Consider the following 21790-nt stretch of genomic DNA (forward strand, 5'->3'; position numbering starts at 1 on the left):
CATATCTCGAACATCCCATTTCCACTTTGCTCTGTATCCTACATTAAAAGTTACTGCCCATAGTCATTGTTATGATCAAACGAGGTCCTGGCAAAAATACCCCGGCACTGGCACAGTTTCTGCCTCTGCCAGTGAGCACGCAGCGAACGCAAAGAAATCCACGGAGGAGATGACAGAAACGACCCGTAACGCAGAAGGACAAGCAGAAACTAGTTGTTTCGCTAATTGGCATCTGTGTAGAGAAATCTTTTGTAATCTCTGCAGAACCATGAAGTATTCCAACCTGCATTTAAAGCAATTCTATTCCGTGCTTCTGTGTCTTGGTCCTCTGAGAAATTATTCTTAAGATAGCACACTTGGTGAAGGTGTTGATTCCCAAGTGATCTATAGCTCCAAAGATCCCTGAATCTGCTTTGGTTTTCCCCTTTGGTGGAAGACCCCACCCTCCTTCTACTGACTGGAGTTGCAAATGGCCAGAGCAGCAACTCTGCCAGAATTTTGTTCGAACAATGCCCATATCCTTAAAACAAAGTAACTTCAGTACACGGCGGTCTACCTGCCCACTCGGACAATCCCAGCATGCAGTTCTGCAGTGCGAACTGAGCACCTCCCACCCACATTGCGCAAGACCGACTCTCCCAGCAGCAGCTGTACGTCTCTCGTATTTATTTCCCACGGCTACTCCTCCCCCAGATGCTATCAAAGCTTCTCAGAGGGCTCTGCTTTTGGAACGCTCCAGAGTTTACAGGTCCTCCGTTAGATGTGTTCCTGGTTTCTGCTGATCTTTTTAAAATCTGCTTGGACCCTTTCTGGATTTGAGTTTGATCCATTAGTAGTATCACCTACTCCTCTCATATCCACCTGACGTCATAACAGAGCTGATGGGGTCCCCAAGTGATGCCATGGGGGAGGGGAGCACTGAACTCAGCTGGGCTCCGGCGACGGGTACAAGCCTCGTGTCTTGGACACTGGTTTCTGCTGCTCTGTCTCATACACCTGTTGAACTGGTTCCAACACTCAGGGAACTCCAGCTCTGTTGCCTAATTTAATTCATTACATCATTTCAAAGTTGGGTTCAAGTTCTTTCCTTAGGGTCTTCTGTACTCTCCCACAACCTAGGAGATGTGCCAAAGCTTAGCTTTAAGTCCCCTGACAGTAGGGAGGCTCATCGACCTCAGGGCACCTAAACATCTTTTGGAGAGGATATTGATTAATGCTACAAACTGACCGGAGTCTTGTCTTTGGCCAGCTGTGTTAGCTTATTACATGAGAAAGCATGCTTAAGGAATAATAAAAGAAAACAAAAAATGGGGGGCTGGGGCTGCAGAGATGGTTCAGCCATTAAGACCATGTACTGATCTTCCAGAGAACCTGAGTTTTGTTTTTAGCACCCAGTTTCAGGGGGTTCAGTGCCCTCTTCTGGCCTCCATGGGTACTGCGCGCGCGCCCACACACACACACACACACACACACACACACATCGCTGACCCTTCAATGCTAGGTTTTCAGCCTCCCAGTCTCCACCATCCCTTCTGGCAGAGATGCATACTGAGGGCCATGGTCTCTACTTCACTCTCATCTGCACTGCCCTGCCTTCTTCCAGGTGGTCATCTTCAGGGCCACCACAGCCTTCTTCATGAGAGCCACTATTTGGGCTTTCTGTTTCTTCCAAGGCTCACTCTTCCTCATATGATGAGAGCTTGAGCACTTAGCTGTGGCCGCGTGGTTGTTCCTGCAGAGCTGTGCTCCTTCTTTACAACTCCGTGGAAAAACACTTGCTTGTAGAGCTCCTCTCGTCCCCAGTTCATCCTCATACCCCAGTCACCAGCCACCCTCTGTCCCTTGACACCAGATTCAGATCTCAAAGCCTAAGAAGAACCCTCTAGTCCCCTGCTTCTGAGTCCCACTGGCCCCTCAGAGGGTAAATATACTGCTGTCCCATATTATCCTCCGAGCTTACTGCTCATTCCTCTGCTCTACGCCCATCACTCAGCCCTATCACCCTGATCTCTGTGGCTGTCTCTTCACTTAAAACTATTCAAAGGCAGAGAGAACTGTGGAGGGGACACTTCTCTTTCAATGTGAGCTTCCAACTCGTCTGGCAGATGCCGAGCACATAAAGACCCTCAGCACTTGAAGGAGAACCACCGTTACTCACCACAAATACGTTTTTTTTTTTGAAATGTGAGCAGTGGTTGCTTCCTAAATCATCTCCATACTAGTAAAAGCAGAAGTTATTTTTTCAAAGCCTCATTTGTTACAAGGCATTAGTATTCCCACTATTCAAATGAGAGCTCAGGTTTTTAAGGAGGATTTTGCTTGTTGAGATTATCAGAGCATCCACTGGACTTGGGAGTCTTTCCACCCGAGCGGAATTTGCTGTGATCTCAACAAGCTTCAGCATTCAAAACTGATTGACTTCATAGTGCAAGGATCAGGGTCGTCCTGGGGATATGTGCATGGTGGAGACCGGGGTGTGGCACACGGTGGTGTGTTTTAATGACCCCGCTCACCTGAAACTCATCTTTCTGCAGGTGATGTGTCACCAATCAGTATGTCCCCCATCAGCCAATCCCAGTTTATTCCACTCGGGGAAATCCTTTGCTTGGCCATCTCGGCAATGAACTCTTCAAGGAAGCCTGTCACCCAAGAAGCACTGATGGAACACCTGACGACGTGTTTCCCAGGTAACGGGAGAGAATGGCATTCTCTCTAAATGGCTGTGGGCTATGGGTGTGGGGTGTGGGCTCCAGGACTGTAAAGGGACACTAGGGAAAAAAAAAAACTTTAACTCAAACTGACTAGATGCTTTTCTTTTGTGACTTAAAATAATAACAATCACAAAGTCACTCCTTTAGGTACAGCACTTTTTATTTTATTCGTATTTATTTTTCATTTACTTTTATATTTTGATATAATACTTTTTAACTTGATGCTTTGGGGGGAAAATTAAGCCAGCATTGTAAGAAATGGTGAAAATGACCAAGAGTCTACTCAGTCATTGCAGTTCGGCCTTCCTTAAATATATAAACTTGGGGTTCATCAGAAACAGCTGCCAATGTTTAGTGCCGGGAGTTCAACTACAGAAATGATGTTAAATACGCCTTCCATGTTTGTGTTATGATCTGATGAACCTTAATAGAGTGTTACTTCATGAACTGAGACTTCGTTTTTAAAAGGAAAAAAAAATTGCTTTTTTTCCCCCTTAACTATTACAAAATGAAGACAGTGGGTACAGCTGCGGTGTCAATGGTTGCTGGTGATTCCAGTGGTCAGGCTGTTTTCTGTGGTCTATACTAAATACCCATGCCCTATCTCCATGGAGGGACCCCCACTACTTCCCTCCAGTGCCGGGCCCCTGCCAGAGTCACCAAGTCTAGTGTTACAAGAGACTTTCAAAATCCCGTTTGCTGTGAAATCTCTAAATTTCCTTAGGTACAGGCCATTTTCTGTGCATGTATATTTTAACATGGATAAATAGATGGAGACCAGCCTGGTCTGCAGAGTGAGTTCCAGGACAGCCAGGGCGTTTTACATAGAGAAAGCCCATCTAAATAGATAACAAATAAATAAATAAAGGAAAAGAAAGGTAAAATAGCCGGGCAGTTTGCCCGTTTAGTGAATACTATACCCCTTTCTAGACTGAAATAGAAATCACATTAAAAATAAATGCATTATCTACTTAATGTTCGTTCAGCTTTCAAAGAGACTTCAGTAATATGTGTTGTTGGCTGAATCTGCTTTGGCTACAGAAGAACTGAGTGATAAGTAACCAGACAGCTAAAGACAAGCAACAATAAGCATTTGCTTAGGTCCTGAGTCTAAGGATGCCCGGGAGTAGGCTGGGACTGAGAAAGGTGGGCCTGTGCTGCCTATACTGCTTGTCTTTGGGGAAAAAATATCCTTGACGCTTGGTCATATCTTATGCTCTAATGCGTTGATGAAGCGATCTCGGCTTGGCCTGAAGCCAAGGTGTAGAAAGTGTGTGTGAGCATACACATGCACACATGTGCGCACTCACAAGGAATGGCTAGAAGAACCAACCCCATGGAGATCATGAACATGACCTACTACCCTCCGTCTCCATACATTTTCTTTGGCCTCAAGCGTTGTGTTTCCTTCCCAGTAATTTCCCCCTCCTTTCTTTTTTCTTTTCCGTTTTTCTTCTTCAAGTTTCTGTTTGATTATGGTTCTTTTTGGCTTTGTTTTGTTTTTAGTTTTTTGAGACAGGGTTTTTCTGCATAGCTCTGGCTGTCCTGGAACTCGCTCTGTAGACCAGGCTGGCCTCGAACTCAGATCTTCCTGCCTCTGCCTCCTGAGTGCTGGGATTAAAGGCGTGCGCCACCATGCTCTCTCTCTACATTTTCAATGTCAGTGTTTTTATATTATATATGCTCTTCCAACAGTAGCATCAACCTATACTTGCAACCTATAAAATCATTTTATTATCTCCAAACATTCTTCACTATTTGCCCCCCTTTTCTAGCTGCCCAGCATGCCTTTCCCACTGGTAGTAAGACACGCAGCTCCCCAGGTGAGAGAGGGCAATACTCTTGGCAAACAGCACCCTCTGGTACAGGTCAACCCTTATATAGTTGTATATATACTAGGCCACTGCTTCAGATAGCGAAGAGTCCAGCTGCTTTCAAAGTCTTCAGACTGTTAGTTACATAGTTTCGCGAGAAGCCAAGTGACTTTCTCAGAAGTGGTTCCATGCCTCCCACGACTGCAAACCAGAAAAGAACGCAGAGCCCATATGCAGTAGTAAAATGCTTATCGCTACTGAGCAACAGACAGTGCCACCAAGCTACAAGACACTGTAGCGAAAACGAAACCCTGGCAAAGTAGTAACTGCTTTGCCAGGTTTTATGGTAAGGAGTGCTATCTAAAATTTCCCATTTGTGTAGCACTGGGGACTATGGGCCAGACCCAGAAATTTGCAGAAACACCATGTAGACTTTGCAACAGGTGGAGCCTTTCAAAAGCCTAGTAGCACCTGTCTTTGTGAATAAAGTTTTATTAGAACACAGCCATTCCTGATAACTCTGGATTAGCCTCTGCTCCTTGGATGTAGGGGAGTTGAGGAGCTGCTGCATAGGTCACATGACTCACAAAGCCTACAATATTTACTAACTGGCCCCTCAACCCCTGGTCCAAGACATGGTAATAATTACTGAAATTCTTCTTTAGTAACAAATACTTTTTCCTTTTAGTTTTGTTTTGTTTTAAAATTTTGATTTTTGAGACACGGCCTCACTGTGTAGACCACGCCAGCCTTGAACTTTATCATCCTGCCTCTACAGATGTACACCATTATGCCTGACTTAATAGCTCCAAACATTTAACTAGTATTTCCTAAAAGAGATTTCCTTGGCTTACCTGCCCTCTTTTCTTTTCCTCCTCCTTTTATTTGTTGCTTTCCATCAGCTATGTCAGAGCAAAACATCACTGAGAATTTAAAATTGTTTTAAATTAAAGTTCACTTTCAATGACAGTACTAAAAGTCTGGAGGGTTTTTAACTCTCTGTTTACCTCTTTTTTACCTTCTTTGTTTTAAAGGTAAGGGTATTTTCTTCTTTTGTAGTTTACTATTTGAAAAAGAGATGCTGAAATACAACAGTATTATTAAAGTATTTGAAATCTTATATTTGATGCATGTTTTATAAATGAAAAGGATAATTTCAAATATGTTTTGGACGTCTGTATTCCAAAGAGTAAAAATGTGCCAGAAACAAATGGCAGGTTAAGTCTTTTGAATATAATTTGAACTTTGGAAGTCAGGTCAGTAACTGCTGTGTACCAGTTTCCATTACAGAATTGCATGTGCATGTGTGCTTGGAGGGGTGGGAGGTATGGACTGTGCATGTGTGCATGTGTGTGTGTGTGTTTACTGTGTGTGTGTGGTGGGCTGTGTGGTGTGTGTATGTATCTGTGTGTGCGTGTGTGTGGTGTGGACTGTGTATGTGTGGTGGGCTGTGTATGGTGTGTGTGTGGTGTGGACTGTGTGTATGTGTGGTGGGCTGTGTGTAGTGTGTATGTAAGTGTGTGTGTGTGTGTGGTGTGGACTGTGTGTATGGCGTGTGCATGCGTGTGTGTGGCGGGCTGTATGGTGTGTGTGTGTGTGGTGTAGGATATGTATGGTGTGTGTGTGTGTGGTGTAGGATATGTATGGTGTGTGTGTGTGTGTGTTTGTGTGGTGAGAGAGACATGGCCCTATTGGGCCTTGTGCATGCCAAGCAAGTCTCCTACCACAGAAACACACCCTCAGCCCAAGACGATTTCTAAAGATCTTAAAAGAATACTTGTTTTCCATTCCCCTAAAGATGAGTGCTCAATTACATTGGGTTAATCCCTGTATATATGGCCGACTCGCTTCAGGGCCGTGGAGGACTGTGGGACAGCATGTAGAGTTGGAGCTGGCTTTAGTGTCAGCTGCAGAATATTAGCATGCCCATTTTGTGTTTTCTTTCTGTCTCATCGTTCGGAATTCTCACTCAGCCAGCATTCTTCACAAATAAAAATAATAATAGAATGAAGCCCATTAAACATTTCCATCTAACACGGGACGTGAAGTCATGAGCCTGTAGTCTCTGTGTGGGACTGAGTTCTCATGGTGCTCCTCCCCCCCATCCACTTCGGCATGTCTCTTGCTGTCCTTGTTCAACTCAGGTAGGCAGTCGCGGGGAGATTTTAGGGGTATAGCTGTGGGTAACTAAAGGATGTGAGAAATTGTGTCTCGCAGGGAAGAGCACCCAATTATTTGCCCAATACAAATGTCAACTCTGAAAACATACATGGGTGTAACATTTTATAAATCAAGTGGCTTTTATTAAGTGTATGCATATGCATATATATGTACATTCATATAATAATTATTCATAAAAGCAGAAGGTGTGAATTTGAAAAAGAGCAAGGTGTGGTAAACAGAAGGGCTTGGAGGGAGGAAAGGAAAGGGAGAAATGGAATTATATTATAATCTCAAAATTAAAAGAAGTTTAAAAAAGGAGTAGTCAAATTTAGCTACCCTTTTATAAAATTTATAAATTAAACTTGATATTTTAAAAATTGGTGCATAATAGTTACATATTATATATATATATTGTTCTTATTGAAAAAATTTCCATAAATTTATTTCACTGCATGTGAAACTTTTCATGTTCCTGTCATTTATAAAATAGTCTCTTTTTCGAGATGTTCAAGAAAGGCTTTGTAGCGGTGACAATCAAAGTCTGTCTGATTTCCTTCTCTCTCCTGCAGCACTTTTTCTGGTGTGTCCTCAGTATCCAAGCAAGGTCTCACGGGTGCTGGACAAAGCGTTCTAGCATGCATCTGCATCCCCAGCGCTCTCCGTTTTAACACCTTTTCACTCCCCAGGTGGCACCATGCACAGGAGTCATCAGAGAAAACTGGGGTTCACACTAAACCTAGCAAACACCTCCGAAGCCTGCTTCCATGCCCTGGGACGGTACTTCAAATCTGGCAATGTTCATGGGACTCTGTAAATCAGGGGTCCTCTCCTGTCCCTTCTTCTCTTTCACAAACATCTCTGTTCTTGCCCGTAGGTGTTCCAACCCCAAGCCAAGAAATCCTACGGCATACCCTAAACACACTGGTACGGGAGAGGAAAATCTACCCGACTCCAGAAGGCTATTTCATTGTGACCCCACAAACTTATTTCATCACGCCTTCCCTTATAAGAACTAACAGTAAGTGGTACCACTTGGATGAGAGGGTACCTGACAGGTCTCAGTGTACCTCTCCTCAACCGGGAACCATAACGCCCTCTGCCTCAGGCTGTGTCAGGGAAAGGACATTACCCAGAAAGCACTGCGACTCTTGCCACTGCTGCCGAGAAGACATGCACAGCATGCATGCCTCCACTCTGCAGAGGAAACCCGCCAAGGACTGCAAAGACCCCTACTGCCCTCCTCCACTGTGCCAGGTGCCGCCCACTGAAAAAAGCAAAAGTACTATAAATTTCTCCTATAAGACAGAAACTCTCTCGAAACCTAAAGATGGTGAAAAACAGTCCAAAAAATTTGGCCTCAAGTTATTCCGGCTGAGTTTTAAGAAAGACAAGACCAAACAACTGGCCAATTTCTCTGCCCAGTTTCCTCCCGAGGAGTGGCCCCTGCGAGATGAGGACACGCCGACGACCATCCCCCGGGAGGTGGAGATGGAGATCATACGGCGTATCAACCCTGACTTGACAGTGGAAAATGTCACGAGGCACACGGCACTGATGAAGAAACTTGAAGAAGAAAAGGCTCACCGGAGCAAGGCCGGGTCCTCCGCCCACCACAGTGGGCGGAGTAAAAAGAGCCGGACTCACCGAAAGTCCCACGGGAAGTCTCGGTCCCACAGCAAGACCCGCGTGTCGAAAGGTGATCCTTCAGATGGCTCACATCTGGATATCCCGGGTGAGAGGGAGTATGAATTCTGCGACCCCCTAACTAGGGCCCCCAGGGAGGGTTGCTTCATCATCGAACACAAAGGAGACAGCTTCATCATGCACAGCAACACAAACGTGATCGAGTCCCATTTCCCCATGACGCCCGAGTGGGATGTGTCTGGCGAACTGGCCAAAAGGAGAACGGAGATGCCCTTTCCCGAACCTTCCAGGGGAAGCTCCCACTCCAAAGTGCACCGAAGCCACAGCCATACCCAGGACCGGAGGTCCAGGAATGAGAGATCCAACAAGGCCAAGGAGAGATCCAGGTCCATGGATAACTCCAAAGGCCCCCTGGGCGCTTCTTCTCTCGGGACTCCAGAAGACCTGGTTGAAGGCTGCAGCCAAGATGACCAGACCCCCAGCCAGTCCTACATTGACGACAGTACCTTACGGCCTGCGCAGACTATTGGTCACCAAAGGGCTCTTATATCCTCTGCCAGTTATAAAGAGGTGTGCATTCCAGAAATAGTCGGTGGCAGCAAGGAGCCTTCTAGTGCTTGTAGCCTTTTGGAGCCAGGCAAACCCTCTGAGAGTATGCCGTCCTATGGGGAACTCAGCCCTTGCCCAGCAAAAACAGCTGTGGATGACTATTTCCAATGCAACACCTCTAGCGAGACTGTGCTCACGGCGCCGTCACCTCTGGGGAAGAATAAAGAGGACCATGACACGTTGACCCTGGTGGAGGGGGTAAAAAAGCTGTCTCCGTCTGAGAGGCAGACCCCTCATTCTTCCAGGGAACCTGTTGGGCACAAGGAGGAGTCACCGAAAGGGCCAGGTGGGGGCCCTGCTGCCTCTGGTGGTGTGGCAGAGGGGATGGCCAATGGGCGCCTGGTCCAACATCATAGTGCAGAACCCAGCAGCCTGGACAAAAGGAAAGAAATATTCAGCAAGGACACACTGTTCAAACCCCTACACAGCACCTTGTCTGTAAACAGCTATCACAAATCCAGCTTGTCCCTCCTCAAATCTCACCCGAAGTCACCTGTTGACACACTGCCAGGCCGATGCGAAAAACTGGAACCTTCCCTGGGGACATCCGTGGCCCAAGCCATGCCCCCGTCCCAGCGTCAGCAGGAGTCTGGAGGGAACCAGGAGGCCTCTTTTGACTATTACAATGTCTCTGATGATGACGACTCTGAGGAAGGGGCCAACAAAAACACAGAGGAGGAGAAAAACAGAGATGACGTGGGTACCATGCAGTGGCTCCTCGAGAGGGAGAAGGAACGGGATTTACAGAGGAAGTTTGAGAAGAACCTCACCCTCCTCACCCCAAAAGAAACTGATAGCAGCAGCAACCAGAGAGCCACCCACTCAGCTCGCCTGGACAGCATGGACAGTAGCAGCATCACGGTGGACAGTGGATTCAACTCCCCACGGTAGGGAGAGGTGTCCCTCTATATCCGCATACATCCGCCGGGGCCCGGGGGGCTTTTATGCCGATAACTGACTTCAGTCTCAGGCTGTGAATGAGGGCTGTGGGTTATGTGACTTGTGTTGTTAACAACCTGTTTCTAACTTCTTTTTCAGGAATTGAAAAAAAAAATGTTTCTGCAGCTGTAGAGATCACCAATCTGGACTGGTGGGTTGGTTACCCTTCCCGAATTCTTGCCTCAGTCTAGTGAGATTAAGACCAACACTCCCAGTGCTTTCTTCTGTTTGTATTTGTAATCCCAGGAAAAGGGATTTTTTTTTAATCCTTCAAAAAAAAGTAACTTTCTGAGTACAAATAGTATAGTCAGTGGGAAGAAAGGGTTGGGTAGTAAAATCGATGCTAGGATAATGGCCCCTCTAGTGAGACTATAGTAATGGACTTTACAATATTTCCAAAGGATCTAAAAGCTTGGTACCACTCTAATTCCTATGCCGTGCATGGTCTATTCTGCTTGCTCAGCTGTCTTCTTCTTCCACCTGTGTGTGGATGGAGACATAGAAGCTTGTTCCTCTCACGTAAGTTAGGGGCCATACTCTGTGAGAGCAAACAGTTGCCGGCGCTTTCGCTTTCCTGCCTGTAGAATTGACGGTGTCTGGACACTGTCGTTTTGTAGTCTTGCTAGTTCAGCAGTACTGACAATTGGGAGTGTATAAGACCCGATGGTCCTCGTCAACACACTGAGGTTGTTTAGGGCTGACATACACAAACCCAGGGACGTTCCAGCTTCTGTTTTTCTCCGTAACTCTTTCTTCTCCTTAAACAGCCACTTGGAACCTAAATCTTGCTTCTAAACTCTTCTCCAGATTGGTGACTCTAAGATGCAGAAATGCTACTCAGACATGCATATCCCCCATCATCTCTGATTCCTGATATGATAGCATTTATAATCACAATAAGTACCCACATAGGTACTTCATATACTCTCACTTATGTTATTAAGAATTGCAATTCATTCCATTGTGATTATTGCACCCTATTGCTGGGCTGCTTGGGGACACATCATCTCAAAGTCAGACTTGGGGATTATTATAATATTTATTCCATAATTGGGCATTTGCTATTTCTTGAAGGACCAGTTCTTGACTTGTTATTGTTACTATTTTGATTATGTAACCTTTTCACCCCAAGTTTACCCAGAAATGGAAGTTCCAATGTCTAACACACATCTATCAGAGTTGGCACTCTGGAAAAGTACTTGGGAATCCAGGAGCCTGGGCCTCTGAGTGCATTAAGGATCCTCAGGAAACCCTGGGGAGCAGTGGCCCTGGCATTTTTAAAGAATCTGTTTTGCTAAATTTTTCCCCTCCCACGTCAGATTTTATTTTCCAATGAGTTTCTCTGTCCTTGGCCACCGATTTTCCTGTTCTGTGCCTTTTCCTCTCTTGGAAACTCTAGCAGTAGAAGCCAGATAATTGGAGGTCTGTGGTAAAAGTTCAAAGCCATTGCTTATAGAAAAGATGGTTTACTTGCTTGTATTTTACACTCATTATTTCTTATCATGGAGACTCCTCTGCCTAATGCTTTTCTTGTTATACTTTCATGTCCTTCACGTTGCCCCTCAGCACCCAGACTTCAGCAGTAAATAGTAGCACTCCCAAGACTGTTGTCAAGGGGATGTTGGGAGTGAGTGGTTCCTAACCCTTTATAATATTGAAAAGTTTTGTTGGTTTAGGGATGAAAAGAAGTACCCATGAGATAGTTGAACCAGGATCTTCAAAGAATATATTATCTTGAAACTTGGGTTGTGTAACGTAGAATTCATAAGTGGGTAGCTTATTGAAGTTTATTTTCATTTTTAAATAGGTACTTATATGCCTTGTCATTGTAGAAGGAAATATTAATTCTAAAGAGAGAGAACTCTAACCCACTAGCCACAAGTCTGTCTAGTAGTACTTGAATTGGATCGCCTTTCCGGGAAAATGTAGATCTCCCAAAAATTTTAGGCAGGATACCCATTCAGGAATTCCCAATTTTCCTGTTTTATAGTGAAAACCCTTTAGTTAAAAATAGGGTGACAGGCTTGCTTTCTGTGTACTTTAAGGTTCACCAAGCTGCCTTTCTATGCATGAGAGAGAGCAAAAGAGAACACGGGACTTCCAGGGCTTTCCCTGTGAGTGGCACCTGGTGAAATAACACTGCCATGCAGTTGCTGCCCCATTACCATGAGGAGCGTGAAGTTTAAGTTATTTGTGGGGATCTTCCCTTAAAACAGGCCACTAAGCAATTATGATTCTCCTGAGACAAATGGTTTCTCTCTACACTTAAAGGATTTGGTGTTGACCTGGGCATCATGTTTAGCCACGTTTTCAGTCCCGTTTGTTGGAAACTAAAGAGTATATAAAACAAACAAACGGAGAGAGCCCAAAAAGGATAGAAACTCGAACTGTGTGTGAGAAGTCGTATTGAAATGAAAAGTCTTGAAATGAAGAGTTTCAAATGTGAGACCCCCAAATTGGCTGAGCAACATCAACACAACTACCGGAGACGCGACGCGCTGCCATGGGCGTGTGCTCTGGAAAGCCTGTACTGAAAAGAGGATGAATAGCAGGACCATTTAGTGAATCTCTCCCCACACCTAAGAAGTCCTAAGCCTCCCTTCACCCTCTCTCCCTCCTCCCCCATCTCCGAGACATGATCTCTCTTCACAGTTCTGACTATCCCTGGAACTCACTCTGTAGACCAGGCTGACCTCAGACTCATAGAGATCCTCCTGCCTCTGTCTCCTGAGTGCTGGGATCAAAGGTGTACACCATGGCTCCTGGCCTAAATAGCTCATTTTAAAGGTTGCATTCTATTATTTGCTCTCTCTTCCAAATTAAATTTGAGAAGTATTTTACTGTCATATTTGCCATAAATGTTAACTTTCTGTCAGTATCTCCAGATCCCTCGTAGGAATGTCACAAACGGCACTCATGATTCCAACTGTCATGAAATATAGTCTTTGCAAAAACTGGATTCCTGTGCACATTTATCCCTACGAGTGCACTGGATGCAGCTCAAAGGTGGCCAAAGGTGTCTTGCAAAGACATCTCTTAACTAACATGTCATGTTGGAATGATTTATGTTTGTAGTTCCAAGCACACTGTACAGAATACAGCAGGCGTTTCATAAATGTTAGGCTGATTCTTCAAAAGCTATTTTAAAAAATAGGTCCTTTGGACCCTACAATTCATGTTTCCATAGGAAAAAAATGCCATGAGTAATCATTAGATTCCCAAGCTGGTCTACAGGAGTTATTTAAATGAGTCTCTACGATAGATGTGTAATAGAAATAGCGCTTCCCTAGCTTTTTAATGTGCCAGTACCTCAGTGCGTATTTCTCTTCCACAGTCATTCTGTAAGTAGGTAAATCACAGCACAATTCCCTTCACTATAGACATGAGGAAGTGAGATGCCCTTAAAAGTTATTCTCATGGACCAGATAGCCCAGTATGTAAAAGACACTTGCCACCAGGCCTGAGAGCTCAGGTTGATGCCCAGGTTCCATATTAGGGAAGACCAGAAATGACTCCCACAAACTGTCTTCTGACCTTTGCACACATGCCATAGCGGCATACACACACACACACACACACACACACACACACACACTAAATAGATCTTTTTTAAAGTCACTACTGTGACTGAAAATGCAGTGAATGGAATGTGCCATAAAACCTTTGGGATTCAGCATGTGCTTTGCCCTCATCCTTCCTCCACTGATCCCACACCTCAGACCCAGCTCTGGGAGAACTACTGATGGGTTTCCTGGAGAAAGAGGCCAGGCAGGTAAGCAGGTAAGTCAGGTATTTTCTTTCCTAAGAGGCATTTTGTAGCATTCTTTAGTTATGCCCGTCTAACCAGAAGCTTGGTGGGGAAACTTGGCTTAGCTCATTAAGTGCATTAATCCTCTACATTCAGAACGAGTATTGGAGGTTTTGTTATTGTTGTTGTTTGTTTGATTGGTTGATAGTCAGTGAACATATTGCCTTTTAAACATTTAATCCCTGGGTTCTAGACTCGTGTTGCTAAGGGATCAGGATTAAATACCTCGTTGGAAGTGACTGCTAAGGGAGGAGGCGGTGTCTTGACTGTGGTTGCTCACACGATAGCTAGGTTTAGCTGGCTTCAACTAGGTACAGAGACCAGGTGAACTTTGAATCCAGCCAGTGGGGTAGGTGTTTTGAGAATGGTTTTGATTTCTCTGCTCAGTGTAAGTGGGTAAATTTCTTCAAGTCTCCTTGAGGATCTTAAATACCGTCCCTTTTCCCTCCCTCTCAGTCTGTGGGTGATCTTATTTCTGCTGTTGTCCTGACTTTTCAAACGTTGATGTTTTAAATCTCCTTTTGTGGCGAAAGAAAGATTCAAATATTTCCAACTTGGAAAACTTAAGCAGAAGTAATGAAGTTTTAAAGATCGCCTCATCCTTAAGAAATGAAAATATTCCTAGCAAAGGGAGACGGGAATGAATTGCAGCTTCACAAATCAATGGGAAAGGGGAGATGCTCTTTATCTGAACATGTAATTGTGTTTTAACTGAAGCGTTAAAATAGAGACAGGGGTATAAAGTATTTACAAATAATTGCATTCCTATCCCTGTGGGGAAGTCAGCTAGTGGCATAATTGAAGTCCACCCACCATGTTAACATCTAACCAAAAACAACAAAAACAGTGGAATCTTTCCGTCCAATTATGGAGTTTATTTGAGAGCCATGAAGTCTGAATTCTCAACTTTTGGCAAAACCATCACACAGGTATGCGTATTCTTTGTCAAAGCCAGTGTGATGACCGTCTGTCACATTATATTTTGAAGTCATTTTCGTAAAGACCAGGGGAAGCCACACATTTGGTAGTCAAAAGCCCCTTACTGCGTGAGCTGCTGTTCATTTCTCCCATGATTCCCAGGGCCTGGGTTGGAAGGGTACATGCAGATAATTAGTGGAGATGCTTACTGATCTGGCTTCACGAACCAACAGGAAATCCGTTAGCTCCGTCATTTGCTCTTCCTTCTGGGCTCAATATGTAATTGTTTATGTTCAAAGCAAAACCAAAACCAACCCCTTTTTACTCTTCTAGCACTCGGGAGAGCCTGGCTTCCAACACATCAAGCATTGTTGAAAGCAACCGCCGTCAGAATCCTGCTCTGAGTCCGGCCCATGGCGGAGCTGGTCCAACCTTCAACTTCCGCGCAAGTACGGATCCCCCGACCAACGAAGCTGAGAAATTACAGAAACCTTCCAACTGCTTGCAAGCTTCTGTTACTAGTGTATGATTGTCCCTCTGCCTCAGACCTTCTGTCTTGTCCAATACAGTAACGTTTACGACAATTGGGGCTGACGTTTACATCTCTGCAAAGACAAACATCTCAAGCACAGCTTGGGGGTCACTTGAGCTGTGCTGCTAAGTAGGCTAGGGCAAAAAAAAAATCTTTATTTCAGAGTATTGCTTTTCACATTTATGGCTCTGTAGCAACCGAATAGCAGTAGGGGAGATAATGTATACTTCTGCTTCACTAACTGTATCTGAACACACATAGGCAAGTCTAAACACTGTAAGTGGAACATGCATTTTTCAATGTCATGCAGTTGCCAATTCCATTTTGAAATGCCACAGATGTGTGTTGCTCCCAGCCGATGGGGAATGGAGCCAGGGAACTAATCCTTGACAACCACTCCCCCCCCAAAAAAAAAAGCCAAGTCACCATAAAATGTAAATGTGAGGGTCTCCATCGTGAGAGAAATCGATGCCAAACTGAGCAGAAGGGACCCCAGCCCTTTGTGTGTGAGTCCTTTAGGCGCCAGCCATTTTTCACTGTGAGTTTCCACGACACTCTTGAAGGAGTCCATGGCAGCGTGTCAGAAAGGGTCCCCGCCGGAAGTCCTTAGAGTGTTTGTTTTCAGGATTCTGTTTTCCAGTGCACTCGATGCTTGTCTTGAGTTGTTTAACCTTCCCCGGTCACAGACGGGAATATAGGCCTTTGAAGTGGACAGAGGAAGGGGAACCCGGTCGCGCTGGGCCACGGCACTGAGTGACGGAGAAGGTGGTGTGGACTTTCGGGAGGGCTGAATCAGATATCGAAGAAGGGTACCTACCTTCCTCCTTGTGGTACTGGGATGAGCTTTCTTCCTATCATAGATGCAGTGGTTAGTTTGTTTGGAAGCAAAATGTTCTTTATGATACAAATGAAGAATGTGGCCCGAGGGTGTTATTCTTTCTAATGGAAGGGACATAAATCTATTTTATGTAGTTTTAAAAAGAATGCCTAAATTAGGCTGTGGGAGATCATTTTTAGTGATCGTAGGAAAGAGCAAATTTAGGGAGAGTTGAACTTCAGGCCTTTTATCCCTGGGAAGATATCTATAGGAAAAAAATCCTTTAAAGTAATTTTTGATTAGAAATGTACATGGACCTATATAATAAACAGCAGAATGTCCCCATTCCGCTGGTATGGTATATCCTTAATTTGTACTCCCCTAAAATTTATCAGAATGATGATTATGCATACATGAGCTATACCAGAGTAATGTTTACAGAAACCTTGTAACGATTTCAGGAGGCATGTTTTAGGTGGACCGTGGGCTCACTCACTCCGCATCTTTTAAGATGATTTCTTCACACTCTACTTTGGTTTGCAATGTCATGCTCAGTATCAAAAGGCTCCACAGTGGGGGGACCACTAGCCAATACACTTCAGTCCTACAAGTAAGGCCCGCTTCGACAGAAGAATATACAGAAGATGCTGTATACCATAGGATTCCTACGTCTGTAGGCACTGGAAAGCTATCGACACAAGGGTTACCTCTGATCCCAGTAGATGGTCTGACATGAAGTTTTATTCAGCTTAGTGTTGGATGGTGCTTTTTGGAGCCATGGATCATAAATTGATTCATAAATAAACAATTTTAAAATCAATGTAAAGTATTTTCAGCCAAGATCTCATTTGTGAGCATAAATCTGTGAGAGGTGTCTTTTTCTGTGTTAGGCTTAATCACTAGCAGTGTGTTTGAGGAAACACAGTCATGTGAAGTCGTGGGAAAGTCTCTCACATTTTGCCTGCTATACAGAAGCTACATTGGCTCAAACTGGGCTCCTCAGTTTTGGTATAAGACATCGCTTTTGTGTGCTTCTTGTAGTAAGGCTTAAGCACAGTGGGCAGTAGACTGCTACGTCATTGAAATACTTAAGCCAACTGGGTTTTGAATCTCATACCTTCTTTCCCCCCAGGCATGCCACCATTACTCAAAAACACATTGTTTCTCTCATGACTTAAGTATGTCCAGAGAGAGCAACCACATGTCCACATCCAGAATGAGCAGCCATGGATCTAGTGTTCTATACAGTCTTTTTGCTTGAGGAGCTGTATGCCGTATGATTCCTAGATCTGGTCTGTCTAAATTAATTTTTTCCCCAATTTTTGGCATACTCAGTCCGTTAATAATAGGACCATTCAAACAATACATTAGACTCTGATAGACCCTCTGGACATAGCCACTGAAGGAATCTAGTACTGTGTGAGCAGGAAGGACAGAATTCTGTTCAGGAGAAGAAGCTTTAAAGACATGAATTTTGATGGTTCGTGAGAAATAGGTTTACAGAAGACGTTATTAAAATAAAATGTGTACGCTATTTGCCTAATCACTATGGGGTACATGATTTCAGAAAGAAACAAAAGACCCTCCCTTAACCAGCAGCCATTAGCATAGAACGAAGGACTTCAAAGATGATATGCCACATAAACAGATATTCCATGGAGAAACACTCCTTTGTGTTTCTAATCTGGATTCTTGAATGGAGGGACATTGGTGGTGGGAAGCACATGGCAGACATGACAAGTCTGTGTGTCTAAGATGACCTCATCAAGACGGTGAGACTCTTGACGCCCACAGCCCTGAGACCCTCCCTAGGCTTTGCCAATATTCCTCTCCACTGGAAGCTAGCTTTGTGTTACATGACTGCATGTCTAGTCTTAGCGTTTATCAATGGAAAGGTTTACAAAACTGAATCTGGTTGAATCTCTGTGAGGCATTCAACTTTAAAGGGTCAACACATCTGTCGGCATTTTGCACACTTATATGTATTATTATGATACAGCATATTACTTTATGGTAATTTTTATTTTTTACATATAACTACCTCCATGAATTTGATGAGATGGCAGCAGTGTGTTCAAGTGTGTTCTTCAGAAAAGCAATGTTGAAAACACACTTCCGCGGTAGGCCATGGTGTTCCCTGTGTGTCCGTGACTTGCCCATTGGACTCATGACTTTCTCACTGCCATGGTTTTTCTTTCTCACCACGCTGTGGCTTCCAATTGTAAACCTGTTGTCTTCTTTCTCTCTCCTTTCTGCCCCATGAAAGCACATTTGATTTGTTACAAGTGAATGAACATTTTAAAATGTTTTAAAATTATTGTCTTCCCCATTCTCCCATTCCTGCTACCAAAAAAAAAAAAAAGAGGAAGGAAGGAAGGTTCTCTTTGACAAAGAGCTACTTGGTAAACATTTGAGAAATTATTAATTCCTTTAAAAATTGGATTGGATTGCTAGGGTTTTTTTTTTTTTTTCAGTAACAAAAGACGTGGAAAATTTGAACTGCCAACTTGAAGCACTTTGGGCCTCTCTGCCATTTTGATATGCTACCCTATGAAGCCCAAACCTCCTTTTTATTAAAAGAACTGTGCCGTGCATTCTGAGATGTCTGTTAAATAATTTGTATACCATTTGATGGGTTTTGCACATCTCAGGAGACCTTAATGAGTGTGTGAAAGGGAGTGTGTGTGCACCCAATAGAGAACACAAATAGCAGCGCAGGAAGGAGACTAGCTGGGGAGAAATGATAAATGCCCGAGCCTTTGATGTTGAAGAATCCAAGTTCAGGAACTATAAATCGAAAGGGAATCTGGAGGAGCAGTGATTTGAACACCAGCTGTTCCCAAATGCGTCTCCTTTTCAAAACCTCAGCCACTATTGTTAAAATGCACATCTAAATTCTGTCGCAGTCACCACCGAGACTAGAATGGTGGCCCATAGGAAAGGGTTATTCTCTTAGGCTGACACAGCTTTGTAAAGTTCTACCCAGGATTTACCACTTGTCCACCAAGTGTACTTGAAGATAAAGTTCGTAACTTGAATGAAAGACGTAATTCTCACAAAACCGTAGTGATCATTTTTGGGAAATGTCTTACCATTTGGAAGGGTAAGACATTCTGAACTTAGGCTAACAGTCAACCACTAGTAACGTTACGCAGCTCATCTGGGAATCTCAAAGTGCTTCCAAAGCATTAGATGTGCAATTACACAGAGCAGGTCCTGTGTGTGATTCCCCGTGCTTGACAGGGGCAAACAGACGGAGTGACTCACGGTCACCCAGAAACACAGTGGCAGCTACCAGTGACCTATTTTCTATCTGTTGGAGAGACCATCATGAGAAATCACTACAATGCTATTTTTCTGATGTGTGCTAATAAAGAAAACAAATTCAGCTTGACACCTTGTCCATTTTCATTCAAAGAGTTATGGCTGTTTGGAATCTCAACACCTCCGCCCAAATTGCTGGTATTGAGTTAGGAAGTGGGTGGTGACCAAATCCACACCAAGGCCTTTGCCCTTCAAGGCCAATCCAGACATCCACACTTGTTTACAGTTTCTTCTTGGGTTTTTGTAATTGCTGTAAACCTCAGCATCAGGAACATTGGCTGTTCCAGGCAGTGGAAGGTGCTGAAACAGTTTTTAGTTTTGTTTTGTTACTTTAAAGTCTTTATAAGCACTCTGCACAGTGCTCAGCTCAGTAACGTTCACCACAGTATACAAAGCCCTGCTTCGTAAGATCTGGGAAGCTGGTCCAGTTCCAAGTGTTTTCTCAAATGATGAGACAGAAGGTCTTTGATGCTTTCTTTCTCCATTCCCACAGACCAGTCCCAGATCTAACTAGCTGTGTAGTGTCAGACCACAGTGGACCCAGGTAGAAGTGGTTGCTTCCTTGTCCACCCATCCCCCCACCCATTGTCAAAGCCATCCAGTAATGTCCTGTGAGTGAGGAACTCCTTGGCCATGTTTAAGGCTTGGGGAAGCTAGAAACAAGAACAATGAGCGCAAAAGCCGTGGGAGGCATTGTTCTTTGGGTGAGTTAAAAATGTCAGGAAAGGCATTGCTGCCCTCTGACTTTGGCCAAGAAATAGAAAACAATTGGCCGTTATTCTCTTGAAGGTGTTATAGTATTAATGATATAACTGATACTTTCCCATGGAGTTTTCTGTAGGAGACGTTTCATAAATTATACATATGAGACATTTGATTATTAGATCTCATGTGTTTGTAAAAGGTACTGGCGTCTCCCTGCTTGGCGTCTGTCCCCTTCCCTGGTCTTGCATCAGCAATGCAGAGGGGCTCCCCCGTGGTGGCTCCTCCCATACACACTTCTGTGTCTTCACTGCTGTTCATAGACTTAACAGTTGATGACTTGCAGAATTTAGAATTCGGCAAAGCTCAAGGGGAACTCAGCCTTCTTGTCTTTGTGTGCGGGCAGTCAGAGGCCTCGAAACGCTCCTTGTTAGCTTTGCGTGTGAACACACACCCCTGCAAACACACACACCCTGCGAACACACACGCCCTGCGAACGAGGAAGTGTTGGCAAGCGAGGCATCCATGGCTCTAGAAAGGCAAAAATGGAAGCCTAGCGCTTGTCTGGTCCTTGTACACCTGCCTACCTCCCTGTCCAAAGGCTGACCTTGATACCTCCATTCCCTTGCTCTCACCCAAAAGAGGTATCAAACCTGAGACCCGAGCTCTCCTCCAATGCCAGTCCTCTACAGCTCCAGGAAATCCATCACACAGAACACTCTTGGCAGCCCCAACTCTTCCTTTCCTCCGAGGAACACCCTCTCTGCCTCCTTGCCCTCCCCCACCTCGCTACCTACACCACCACTGTTTCCACATTGGAAGAACAGAATAGTGTGCAGTATTGTGCACGCATGCCCAGTTAGGAATCAAACTGCCCTAGGGTCACCTCCACGTACGTATCAACAGCTACAGATTAAAAGTCCTTAGAGCAGTGACATCCGTCCCACTCTCTGGAGAATTCAGTTTGAGCATCCGAGTTTCAAGGGATCACAATTCTGCAGGTGTCTTTTTCTGAGCGACTGTATGTGACTATTCCATTAGGGCCAATGAACTAAGAAGTGCAAGTGGGAATTACTGTACGTTAGGAAGGAGTTTTGCAGCCAAGACTGCCTTGAATAAAATGTTTTTGCACTGAAAAAAAAAAAAAAAACCTTTAAATGACTTGGTCTCTGGTTGCTGTAAAGGCCATCCAGGATGGATGTTCTGTTTATATTGTATAGTATTTCATATGAAATAACTGCAGTTCATGAGACGTCTTCCCTAATGTTCCTGATTTCTAACAGCACATTTGTAACATGGTTTTTATCGTGTCCGTGTACCATATTGTAAATGATGATTCCTTGTCATGCTTAGTATAATAACTTAAAAGGAAAAAAAAAAAAGGACAGGGATTTTTGTAAGTCTATATTTGAAAGTCCCTCCATATGGTAATATTGTGTTTATGTTGTTTATGTAGTGTTGTGTGAAATATCCATTTTGGATTGTGTTACTTTTTAAGATATTAAATAACATTTGGTTATATGTGTAAGTGGAATTTTTTTTATTTTTTGCTACTTGAGGGGAAAAAATCATTTAGATGAGGTCGGGTTTTCGCTTTGATTAATGTGATTTTTGTAACAGAGTTCTGTTGCACATTCTTTATTACAGTTTTTAAATTGAAAACCAAAAATGGATTTCCTGTATTGAAATTATTTTCCTATGGGTTTTTAAAAGGTCACATTTTGGGGTGGGTTTAACACAGTGCAATGGTTAGAGTTGTGTGTGGTCCCCCATTTTTATGAAATTATAGAACAACATGGTTATTTGGGG

The 21790-nt window shown here is 44.0% G+C and overlaps 1 protein-coding gene across 3 annotated transcripts in view; it reads left to right on the forward strand.

The window, feature by feature from the left end:
• Window positions 1-21502, forward strand: part of Stox2 (storkhead box 2) — a 217333-nt gene extending 195831 nt beyond the window's left edge. For all 3 annotated transcript variants that reach the window (XM_057752381.1, XM_057752382.1, XM_057752383.1), the window contains 3 exons: window positions 2535-2687; window positions 7563-9828; window positions 14940-21502. In XM_057752381.1, the coding sequence (XP_057608364.1) occupies window positions 2535-2687; window positions 7563-9828; window positions 14940-15135 (2615 nt within the window). In that variant the 3' untranslated portion in view covers window positions 15136-21502. The remainder of the gene's footprint in view (window positions 1-2534; window positions 2688-7562; window positions 9829-14939) is intronic.
• The last annotated feature ends 288 nt before the right edge of the window (window positions 21503-21790 follow it).

This window comes from Chionomys nivalis, chromosome 20, assembly GCF_950005125.1.
Source record: "Chionomys nivalis chromosome 20, mChiNiv1.1, whole genome shotgun sequence".
NCBI classification, from domain to species: Eukaryota; Metazoa; Chordata; class Mammalia; order Rodentia; family Cricetidae; genus Chionomys; species Chionomys nivalis.